General features: G+C 48.6%; 1 protein-coding gene across 1 annotated transcript in view; it reads left to right on the top strand.

Moving 5' to 3' along the window:
* tmtc2b (transmembrane O-mannosyltransferase targeting cadherins 2b) overlaps positions 1-12,500 on the top strand; it is a 217,266-nt gene that overhangs the window by 161,761 nt on the left and 43,005 nt on the right. Inside the window, exons 8-9 of the mRNA XM_063196900.1 lie at positions 3,301-3,422; positions 11,820-11,901. Of these exons, the coding sequence (XP_063052970.1) occupies positions 3,301-3,422; positions 11,820-11,901 (204 nt within the window). The remainder of the gene's footprint in view (positions 1-3,300; positions 3,423-11,819; positions 11,902-12,500) is intronic.

Here is a 12,500-nt window from a genome sequence, read left to right on the forward strand (position 1 = left end):
TGTGGGGGTCTTTATGGTGGTGTAGTAGCAGAGTCTTGTAGGCCGTCAGTGGCGTAGCATTACCATAACGCACCATACTCCCATCGACCTGTCTGTTTTAAACAAATATGAAAAATAGAGGCCGTACAGTATTCCCAACGGGTTCTAAACTGGAGAGACGTCGTGTTCCGTGTCAGAAGCCACCTGCCGCCACAGGATCTGGAATGCCGGCATCGGTTCTACATTCTATGTTCCGTGTTCTGCACTCTCATCAGCAGATGGATTTGCGGTAATCCCTCCCCTGCTATGTAAATGCCCCGGTCCCACGGTGGCAGTTTTACGTGTCTTTGAACTGACAAACTTTTGGAGGGAGGGGAAGGCAGATCAAGGGGTTGGAAGATTCTAGTGGTGGCGGGGCTTGGATTTACACCGGGCCTCTACACTTTGCGGGGGCGTCCGCGTCTAAAGTTCAAGTGAAACGTTAGCTACCCGTCATGTAGCCCTTGTCCCTGCGTGTTATTGCTGCGATAATTACATTAAAAACATCAACCGCCATGGCTTATGTTTTTCTTTTTTCTTTCTCTTTTTTTTTTTTTGGTCAGGCTCAAGTAGCCCGTGTTGTCCGATCCCTCTCATAACAGGCAGACAGGAGACAAGAGTGTTTTGGCAGGTGGCGTGGTGTATAGAGGAGAGGAGAGGAGACGTGGAGAGGTTTTTACAAGTTCTGGTGGGGGGGGAGGTATCAGGTGGAGCGTCAGAAGGGGTGGGGGGGGTGTTTTTGCTCTTGTCGCCGTGGCGCACACCACATCACTCTCTCTCCCTCCCTCCCTTTTCCTCTCTGTCTGCTTTCGTTTTTCCTTTATCTTCCTCTCTGGCTCAATGTCTGTTTTTCTCAGTGATTGACTCCTCTCTCAGGCCCCTGTATTCTTACGCTCTCTCTGCCTCTCTCTCTCTCTCTCTCTCTCTCTCTCTCTCTCTCTGTCTCTCTCTCTCTCTCTCTCTCTCTCTCTCTGTCTCTCTCTCTCTCACACACACACACACACACACACACACACACACACACACACACACACACACACACACACACACACACACACACACACACACACACACACACACACACACACACACACACACACACACACACACGCGCCTGTGCCAAAGACTTGTGTTTATAGCACATGGGATTGACTGTAAGTTGTTATCCCTCCATTCCACCACCACCACCTCGCCCCTACCTCCTTCACTTCCCTTTACATTGCATTACATTACACCAAGCAAACACACACACACACACACACACACACACACACACACACACACACACACACACACACACACACACACACACACACACACACACACACACACACACACACACACACACACACACACACACACACACGTGCACTTCGGAGGCATTGATCTGTAGAGCGAAGGGAAACGGTTGTAGGAAGTCCTGCATTTGCATTCTCCACTCTCCCTCCGTGTAATGGAGAGGAGGTTGCTGGCACCGGCTTCTGCTGAGCAGGGCACTACCACCACCACCACCACCACCGCTGACACCCACCCACCTGCCTGCCTGCCTGCCTGACTGCCTGCATGCTTTTTTCCACTCCTTATTGTTTGCTTTCAGTGCTTACACTGTTTGGCCTTGCACATGGTGTGTGTGTGTGTGTGCGTGTGTGTGTGCGTGTGTGTGCGTGTGTGTGTGTGTGTGTGTGTGTGTGTGTGTGCGTGCGTGCGTGCGTGCGTGCGTGCGTGCGTGCGTGCGTGCGTGCGTGCGTGCGTGCGTGCGTGTTTATGTGACCATAACAGTGTGGGTGCCGAACGCCCCGGTGTTATTTATCAGGTGAACTCAGACAAGCGTGAGTCTCCCCTTCTTGCTGCTTACTGCCGTAATTATATTTGTCAGCATGACTGGCCCACTACACTACGTGGCACTGCTGCCCATGTGTTTGTTTGTGAAATGATGCTCTCATTTTTCTCTCTCTCTCTCTCTCTCTCTCTCTCTCTCTCTCTCTCTCTCTCTCTCTCTCTCTCTCTCTCTCTCTCTCTCTCTCTCTCTCTCTCTCTCTCTGTCACTGTCACCTCTTTCTTTTTTTGTTTTGCTGCCTCTTTCTATTTAGTACTCTGCTTCTTTCACTGCTCTCTACCCCCCTTTACTCTTTCTCACTTCTTACTCCTTTTTTTTCGTCCTCTCCCTCCCTCTTTCTCTCTTTCTCTCCCTTCCTCTCTTTCTCACATACTCTTTTCCTGTTAGTACCCAGGGTGAGACTAACTGAAAGCCAATACCAGGAAAGGTGATTTTGCTCAACAAGTAGCTGTTTGATTTGAAAACACATTTCATGGGTCAAATCACGGCTGCAGCACCATTAGCCCCCCCTCCCCTGTCACAAGACCCAATAAGGGGCGCATGGGACGGGTGACTGGGTAGCCTGGTGGATAGATGGATGGGTGAGTGAGTATGTGTCGGTTGTGGAAGAGAGCAGGGCTGGACTAGGGGAGAAATGGGGGCCAGGCACTTTTGGCTTAAAGTGGCCCCTCATAATTAGCGACACAGACCTGACGCGCCGGTGGGCCCTGCACCCTCGTGGGCCCCTATTTTCAGAAATGTAAAAAAAAATGGTGCTCGCGGGATTGGTGACTGGGTAGCCTGGTGGATGGATGGATGGGTGAGTGAATTTGTTGCGCTTATGGAAGAGAGCAAAGCTGGGCTGGGGGAGAAATGGGGGCCGGGCACTTTTGGCTTAAAGAGGCCCCTCATAATTATCAACGCAGAACTGGCTCGCCGGTGGGCCCCGCACCCGCGTGGGCCCCTATTTTCAGAAATATACTTGTTTTTTTGGGGTTTTTAAACATTTCAGAAAATAGGGGCCCACCAGGGTGCGGGGCCCACTGGGAAATGCCCGCTATAGCAGATGGCCAGTCCAACCCTGGAAGAGAGGAAAAGGAGAGTGGGTGGGTTGTGGGTGGTGGGGTTTTGATGACTCAAGGGGGTCGCCATACAAGGCCTACCTAGCAGGAGTCTCGGGAATCGACTGGACTCCGGTAACGACTAGTGCCTATCCGGTGTTGGGTGTCCAGCATGGAACAATGGAGCGATGTGTGCTTCCTTAACCTATGACCCATACTGACCTTTACCCCCTTCTACCTCTACCTCTCTCTCCTCACGCTCTCTCTCCTTCCATCTTTTGGTCTTGTTATGTGTTGTCCTCGAAAAAATGCCCTCTCTTTCTGTTTTTATATTAGACTCACTGTCTAATCCTGTCGTTCTTCTCTCTCTCTCTCTCTGCCTCCCTCCCTCCCTCCCTCCCACAGGAGAGGCCTACATGCGTCTGAATCGGCTGGTGGAGGCTGAGCATTGGTACAGGGAGTCGCTGAGGGCCAAGCCAGACCACATCCCTGCACACCTCACCTACGGCAAACTGCTGGCCATGACGGTAAGACTCCCAACCATGGCTTGTTTTTAAAAGTGAAATAAAAAGTTCTAAAAGTTTAGAGGGTTGCTGTGGCATCATGTAGTAAGATTGATACCAGATATGGGCTAGAATGCCCCTCCACCCACATCCTGTCAAAATAAAGCCCAAAAATAAATCTTTAAAAATAAGTTTTAAATACTGCCAAGTGATAATCACCATCAAATAAAATAGGAAAAATGTCTTCATATGTTTGAAATGCCTAGTTAACAGTTGAATGCAGACCCTCAAAAGAAAGTAGACAATGCAATACATCTTGGCCATGACAAATCAAGGGAAGAATTGCTCACAATAGGACCCATTTTTAGGTTTGTAAGTGTAGGTTTGCAAAAATAAGACATCATTATGGAGTACAATATCAAGAACGATCTCTTGAGTCGATTCATGGTGTCTTGGCTCTTGGCTTAAACACTAAAGTGGAGTGAACAAAGAACAGCAGCTTCTTTGTCTGTGGCTGAGTAGAGTATTGCATATCGCCTTGATCTGGCTACTGACAATAGAGCAGAGAGAGGAGAGCAAGAGAATAGAAATGGACTGAGAATGACAGATGAACGGATAGAAGGAAGCAGAGACCTGGAAAGATTGACAAAGAGAAAGAGAGAACAGAGAGACAAGATTGAGGGGAGTGATAGAGACAGATGGATGGGTTACACAGAGAGTGAGCTGTAAGGATGGAGAGAATGAGGGAGAGAGAAAGAGAGAGGAATGGAGAGCGAAAAAGAGAGAGAGAGAGAAATAGAACTAGAGTGATGGAGAGAGAGAGGGAAAGAGAGAAGGGGGTGGAGAGTGAGAGAGATAGAGAGAGAGAGAGAGAGAGAGAGAGAGAGAAATAGAGCTAGAGTGATGGAGAGAGGGAGGGAGAGAGAGAGAGTTCAGGGCGGACAGAGAAAGTGATAGAGTGAGAGCGATAGTGAGGACTGTTATTTTGGCTGGAGAGACACAGAGCGAAAGAGAAAGGCCCAGAAATTCCCCCTGGAATACCAAGAGGCCGTGTGTGAATGAGACCCAGTGTGGTTTGTGTCTGGGAAGTGTGAAGGTGCAGTGCTGATGACTGACGGAGGGGAAGGGGGGGGGGTCTCGCCTCGGTGTGGTGTCATGAGGAGGATGCAGAGGTGGCAGCAGGCATCTCTCTCTCTCTCTCTCTCTCTCTCTCTCTCTCTCTCTCTCTCTCTCTCTCTCTCTCTCTCTCTCTCTCGCTCTCTCTCGCTCTCTCTCTCGCTCTCTCTCGCTCTCTCTCTCTCTCTCTCTCTCTCTCTCTCTCTCTCTCTCTTGCTCTCTCTCGCCCTCACATCAGCGCACACAAACCAGAGTGGACGCTGATGGCTGGCAGCTGACCTGTTTTCAGAAGGGAGAGGCGTGGGCATGTACTCTCCCAGATGTGTGTATGTGTGTGTGTGTGTGTGTGCGTGTGCGTGTGCGTGTGCGTGTGCGTGTGCGTGTGCGTGCGCGTTCGCGCGTGCGCGCGTGCGTGCGTGCGTGCGTGCGTACGTGCGTGTGTGTCTATCCCTCTAGGAGTACAGGTCTAGGTACCTCTAGGTACCTGAAACTTAAGATTACAGGGACTTGTGTGTGTGTGTGTTGGATAGAGAGAGGGGGGGACTCTGGCTTTCCTGTCCTGTCTCCTCTCATTTCCATGGCAGTGACGGCTAGTCTCTGGTCCCTGACCTGTAAGGGTAAATACAGAAGGTGGCAGGCCTAATTTCCCCCTCCCAGACAGGGTTGGGCAAGATTGGGGTGTGTGTGTGTGTGTGTGTGTGTACCTGTGCGCACGTGTGTGTACCTGTGCACGTGGATGTGTACGTGTGCACTTGTGCGTGCGTGCGTATATGCCTTCTTGCGTGTGTGTGTGTGTACGTGTGTAGGTGTGCGTGTGTGTGTGTGTGTGTGTGTGTGTGTGTGTGTAGGTTTACGTGTGTACCTGTGCTTGTGTGTGCACGTGTGCGCGCATGCATGCGTCCGTGTATGCCATCTTGCGTGCCTGTTTGTGCGTGCGTGCGTGCGTGTGTGCGTGTATGCCATCTTGAATGTGTGTGTACCTGTGGGACGTGTGTGTGTGTGTGCGCGTGCGTGTATGCCATCTTGAATGTGTGTGTACCTGTGGGACGTGTGGGACGTGTGTGTGCGTGTGTGCGTGCGTGTGTGCGTGCGTGCGTGCGTGCGTGCGTGCGTGCGTGCGTGCGTGTGTGCGTGCGTGTGTGCGTGCGTGCGTGCGTGCGTGTATGCCATCTTGAGTGTATGTGTGTGTGTGTATGCGTGTGTGCGTGCGTGCGTGAGTGAGTGTGGTTTTCTGCACTGTAACACCTCATCAAAGCAGGAGCAGATCTCTGCTGTGCTTTAATCAGTAGTGAGTGGTGCAGAACTCGAGCTCAATCTGATTAGACTTGAGAGATGGGAGATGGCACCTGCATCTGGCTGCTATTAACACTGGATAGGAAAAGAGGAAAAAGCATGGACATTTTTAAATGCCCCAGCAGCTCACTGCTCGCAGAGAAAACCCTCCTTTTTTCCTTCTTTCTTTTCCTGACACAGTCCCTCCCCCATTACCATTTGTGCAGAGAAACTACTCATTTTCCTCTCGTTTGCAACTGCTCTGCGCTGTCCCAGAAGTGGACTCGTGGCTAGATTGGCCATATGGCATCAGAGGTAAGAACGGGTAAAAAAATCCAAGCCCGAACCGACATGGGCCCATGGGAATTGGGCCGGGCCCGGCCCGAGGCCGACTAATTATTGGATGTGTAGGCCCGAGCCCGAGGGAAGCCCGAAATTTCAAATTTTATTTATAAGGAGGGGTGATCTATGATAACAAATCAAAGCCCTTAAATTAAAGCCATTAAAGTATTTTGTTACGAAATCTAAGTTAAATAGACTGTATAAACATGCAGGCCATCTTTTATATTTCTGTGTATGCTGCACTGCAGTGCACAGAGGTTACATTAAGCGATAATCCATCATTGACGCTTTTTTTAAGAGTTGGCGGAAAATTTTAAGGGCGTCCGTCATTTTGACCGGCTGATCATTGGGCCATAAGCCACAGCAGCAGTACGACCTTAAAAATCTAGCGCGGCACTTTCACAGAGAGAGACAGCGAGACAAAGAAGAACAACGACGCGAGCAACATTAACCTGTCATTAAAGACATATTTTTGAGAAATACCTTTTCCAGTTGGTTGCTAGGCTATCAAACTCATATAATGAATGAAAGAAAACTAGCTGTGCCCAGACCAAAACAATCCCTAACCCTAACCTGTCAGTAAGAAATGTTTTTTTGAGACAAAATATTTGAAATTAGAAAAATCCTGAGAAAACACAAGACTGTGGAAATAGCCTATAGAAAGCACTTCAAACAATTCTGTGTCCAGGAGCACGGAAAACAATTCCGTGTCCAGGAGCACGGAATTTTGGCAAAATCCGTGCTCCTGGACACGGATTTTGTGTCCTTAACATCCGTGTCCAGGAGCACGGAATTTTTGGAGATCATGTTGATATGGCATACAGGGCATTTGCGCGGTGGACTGCTGATAATTTTGTCCTTGCCCTCCCCTCAATTGTATCAGTCCTCATGCCACAACTGCAGGCCTCTTTGAGATGGTCAGATATTAGTAAAGCATTTTGGATGTTATGGTCAAAATAGCTAAAAGTGTCTCTCCATGCCAGGTGGACCGGTATTGGCCAAAAATGCCCGGCCTGGTTTTTCATCCCAAGCCGGCCCAGAAGAGGACTTGTAGAGAAATGGCCACAAGCACTCTGTGGCTACTGCACCTCCTGGCCACGTCCCATTGCCCTGACTTTTGTCCCCCTGCTCAACTAAATAGTTTGAAATATGTGCGCTCAATGCAAGAAGAAAGAAAAAACTGTCTGAAATATTATTTGGACCCGCAGCAATGACAAAAGCAGCTCTCCATGCTCTTGAATGTTTCCAATTTAATTTTAGTTTTATGAAAACAGCAGTTGAAATATGGTTCTTCCAAAGCACAAAAAAACAATTGACTGCATCATCTATTTATCTCCTGTTTCTATCGATTGCAGGTAACCGAGCAACGTAGTTATAGCGCTTTGATAAAGTGCACCAAAAGTATTACCAAAGTTAGTCCATTTTTTTGTTTTGACGCCCCAATTATGTCAAGAGGAAGCTGAGTATATAAGAGACACACACACACACAAGTGTCGGGGCAGTAAATCATTTTTTTGGGCATTGGGTTGGGCAGATGTTGTTGTTTTTTGTTCTGGGCGACTGCCATATTGATTTCTTTGAGCAGCAGGAGGAGGGGGGCGAGGAGGGAGAAAGAGGAAGTGTTGATGTCCAAGCTGTCGGCCTCACGCTGTTCGCTTGGCATTTTGGATCCAAAATAGCGCCCAGGAACGAGGGATGGTGCCCCCACACCTCCCTCTCTCCCGTCTCTGCATCTCTCCATTCCTCTCTCGCCCTTCTCGTAACCCTCTTGGGTGTAAATGATGCCGAGAAGAGAGGAGATGGTGGTGGTGATGTTGATGGGGGGGATCTGATTTATGATTGATGCTGACCTTGAGAAGGTCACCGAAAGGAGATGAGAGGAGATGGGATGGGATGGGATGGGGAGGAAGCCAAACACAGCTACAGATACAGATGGTCCGCTGGGGTGTGACACCATGCAGCTTCTGTGGTGCTTAGGAGTGTTAGTGGTGTTAGTGGTGTTTAGGAAAACAGAAACATGGCATAAGGTTTGGAGATTGTAAAACATGCACACACACACACACACACACACACGCGTGCACACACGCACACACGTACACACACACACACACACACACACACACACAATGTACACACAAAACAGAAGAGCAGAGAGAGAGAGAGAAAGAGAAAGAGAGAGAGAGAGAAAGAGAGAGAGAGAGAGAGGGAGGGAGGGAGGGAGAGAGAGAGAGAGAGTCTGTTTGAGTGATGAGCCACCAGTTGTCCAGTGTAAGGGTGTAGAGTTCAGCTCTCTGCAGGGGACGGGAGTAGAGGGGAGTGGCAGGTTTGTGGAGGGGTCAACCCTGGGCTACCGCTGTGCTGTGGCTGTGCTGTGCTGTGCTGTGCTGTGCTGTGGCTGTGCTGTGCTGTGCTGTGCTGTGCTGTGCTGTGCTGTGCTGTGCTGTGCTGTGCTGTGCTGTGCTGTGCTGTGCTGTGCTGTGCTGGGGCTGGGGCTGTGCTGGGGCTGGGCTGCCCCTCCACACCCTTGTCCTGGCTAGCCCAATTCCCAGTCCCAGGCCCAGGCTCACCCCCATCACTCCATAGAAGGGGTGTGTTGTGTTGAGTTGGCTGTGGAGCAGAGGAGGAATGGGATGGGCTGGACAGGGGGAGGTGTTGGGAGTGGGGAATGGGATATGGGGATGTGACTCTAATGAGCTCCAGTCATGTTAGGCTGGTGGTGGAAATATAATGAAACCCTCATTCATATGCACCTCTCTGAAAGTGGTGTGTGTGTACGTGTTGTGTGTTTGGGGGGGTGGGGGGAGGGTGTGTGCGTGCATATGTGTATGCTTGTGCCTGTGCGTGCGCGTGTGTGTGTGTGCACGTGTGCATACAATGTATTTATTTGCATTGTACAGTACATTCACATACAATTGCAAAGGACACTGCTTCCTTTTATTTTTATGTCATTTTCTCTCATTTATTTTTTAAAATGGTTGTAGTTTTATACGAATGCCAGCTAATCAAGCTTCTCGAAGGCACTCCTCTACTAATCTGTATTAGCTTAAAGAGGTGTTTATCCTATAACAGTATATTGAGTTTTGCAATAATCAGTTCTCACTGAAAATCTTAGATGTTTTTTCTCAGTAATTCTATATGTGTAAATGAATTTATACTACTCGCAGTAGTATTTTAAAAGCCTTTGAACAGTTTGAACTGTCTTGCTTTATTTCCAGTCGGAAAAGCATGGCGATGAGTTCAGTCTTGGCTCTTAATTCATTTCTTCAGTCTATAAAACGGAGGCATCCTTTCCCTAATCAAGAAAATTAGCATGCGCGCGATTGAGTTTGGCTAAATTTTATTGTCGACTTTTCTGGTTTCGATTAGTAAATAAAAAAATATTTTTTATGTTACAGTATATGTGAATCGCAGCTGCTGTGCAGCTGTGTGTGGATATTCACCAGTGTGTTTTAGTGAGCGAGATAGAGCGTGAAGACTAGTCTCTCTCTCTCTCTCTCTCTCTCTCTCTCTCTCTCTCTCTCTCTCTCTCTCTCTCTCTCTCTCTCTCTCTCTCTCTCTCTCTCTCACACACACACACACACACACACACACACACACACACACACACACACACACACACACACACACACACACACACACACACACACACACACACACTTCCACGCCATATAGGCTGTTGTAAACATTCACCCTGAAAGGTTTCTTCCTGCTCTCTGGCTCCCAACATTTACACGCCGGCGTAGCATGTTTAAACCGAGACACGGATGACATGCTTAGCATACACCCTCGGTAGGAAGTCTAGATTGGCTCTTAAGTGTACGCAGAAATGGACGATATAAGATAAAGGCTTAGTGTAGCGCGCTGGAACTGAAATTGTTTTTCTGGAGTATTTCAGCCTTCGCTATGTTTTTCTTTCTTGTTAGCCCTGAAACCTAATGGAAAGTAAGGTGTGTGTGCGTGCGTGCACGTGTATAAGTGTGTGCGTGTGTATGTGTGCACGCATGTGTACAGTATGTGTGTGTGCATTTGAACAACTAGGCGTGCATGTGTGTTGTGCCTTCATACCTTTGTGTGTGTGTGTGTGTGTTTGTGTGTGTGTGTGTGTGTGTGTGTGTGTGTGTGTGTGTGTGTGTGTGTGTGTGTGTGTGTGTGTGTGTGTGTGTGTGTGTGTGTGTGTGTGTGTGTGTGTGTGTGTGTGTGTGTGTGTGTGTTTGTGTGTGTACGCATGTGATCTTGCGTGAGTGTACCCTTGCTTGCTTGTGTGTGCATGTGTGTGAGCATGCGTGTGTATATGTGTGTGTACATACAGTATACTATGTGAACTTGCGTGAGTCCTCCACACACATTCCAGGAGCTCCGTCCGTCCACACGTGTAATTACAATGAATGGGCCGGCGAGCTTCACTTCACTGGCCCTCCCTCTATGATGGACGAGCACGCTGACACTGATTTAAAATAATGTTGCACACTCGGTCGCCTAAAACCGTACAATTAAGCGTTTTAGCACACCGTGCTAAATCAGAGGCGGCGTTGAAACCCAGACAGGGCCTTTCAGCCTGCGCGACAAGGCACGCTAAGCTCGAGGAGCAGTAGTAGGGAACTAGTGTCCTCGCGCTCCGCTCTTTAGAGCAATGATCTCTTCACCAGATGTGGCGACATGATGAGAACACAGGCAATGGGGCAGAGAGCTGTGTGTGTGTGTGTGTGTGCGTGTGTGTGTGTGTGTGTGTGTGTGTGTGTGTGTGTGTGTGTGTGTGTGTGTGTGTGTGTGTGTGTGTGTGTGTGTGTGTGTGTGTGTGTGTGTGTGTGTGTGTCTGTCTGTGTGTGTGTGTGTGTGTGTGTGTGTGTGTGCTGTGTGTGTGTGTGGTGTGTGTGTGTGTGTGTGTGTGTGTGTGTGTGTGTGTGTGTGTGTGTGTGTGTGTGTGTGTGTGTGTGTGTGTGTGTGCGCGTGCGCACGTTTACACGCACACGCTGCATTCGTTTAGATGAGTTCATTAGGCTTCTCCACCGCCAGAACAGCAGCAGAGAGAGAGAGAAAGGGAAAGAGAGAGAGAGAGAGAACGTGTGGAACACACTGGCAGGTTCATTCTTAACATCCCTGAATTTTTCCTCCTCATTAGCGCCAAAAGTCTTGAGAATGTAACGCAGAGACAGAGACATAGAAAGAGAAACAAAATGGAGACAGACCAATCGAGACAGACAAATGAAGATTGGAACTATCAAACTCACTCTTTTTCAACAGGCCTTTTCTTTTTGCCCTTGTCTTCAGAGAAAAGATGGAGATAGAGATGGAAAGAAAGGGAGAAAAGAGGGAGGAATGGAGACTGGAGCTATCGCTCTACCTCGTTCTCAACTTCAGGGCTGAATTAACGTACAGGCTAGATATGGCTGCAGCCTAGGGGTTCCCACCTGGCAGGGGGCCCCAGATTGGCCAGTAGTTTAAAAATTACAGTATTGTGACAAGATGCAATATTGAAAATGTCATCTGTCGTGTAGAGTACAGTTGGTAGACATGTTATCCTTCATTCCTAATCATAGTACATCATAATTATGACATTGTCTATGTAATTTTGTCGCAAAATTTTCCTTCAGGGGGGGCCCACAGCAGCCAGTAGCCTAGGGTCCCCAGACCATCTTAATCCGGCCCTGCTCAACATCCTTTTCTTTTTTTCTTCTTCTTCTTGTGTCGCAGGGCCAGAAGGCTGAGGCGGAGAGGTACTTCCTAAAGGCCATCCAGCTGGATCCCGCCAAGGGAAACTGCTACATGCATTACGGTAAGGCAGTGATTCTCGAAGTGTGGTCTGGGACCACTAGTCGTCCGCGACAGAGCTCAGGTGGTCTGCGAGGGGATTTCTACTTTTCCAAGACAAGCTAGAAGTCGGCTTTATTTGTAACATTACTACAAAGCTAAACATAGCTGAAGTCTCATTTTTAGTACAATAAGACAGGCTTATAAATGGGAATAAAAAGTAAGTGATCTGCATCGAAATTAGCCGTGTCAAATTACCACCCGTCAACTGTCAATTCAGTTGACAGGTGGTCTCTGAACATTTTTGAGGGGACAAAGTGGTCCTCGGTCTGAAAATGTTTGAGAAACACTGCTGCAAGCCACCACACACCACATACTCTGCTCTCTTGCTCTCTTACTCTCCATTTCCTGAAGAGGTAGTGGACCTTACCTGGTGCCAGAGCACTGAGTTAGCTTTTTACGATGGTACTATAGAATGATGGGGTGACCCTCACCCTCCAAAATGTTTCACTCATTCAGTTGTATACTGCATGGGATAAAACGATATAACTCGCACCGTACGTATGCGAATCAGTGACTGTTTCAGACACGGTTGCTGTGTTGGAGCGATCTTATGGGTGTTTG

This window comes from Engraulis encrasicolus, chromosome 4 (assembly GCF_034702125.1).
Source record: "Engraulis encrasicolus isolate BLACKSEA-1 chromosome 4, IST_EnEncr_1.0, whole genome shotgun sequence".
NCBI lineage: Eukaryota > Metazoa > Chordata > Actinopteri > Clupeiformes > Engraulidae > Engraulis > Engraulis encrasicolus.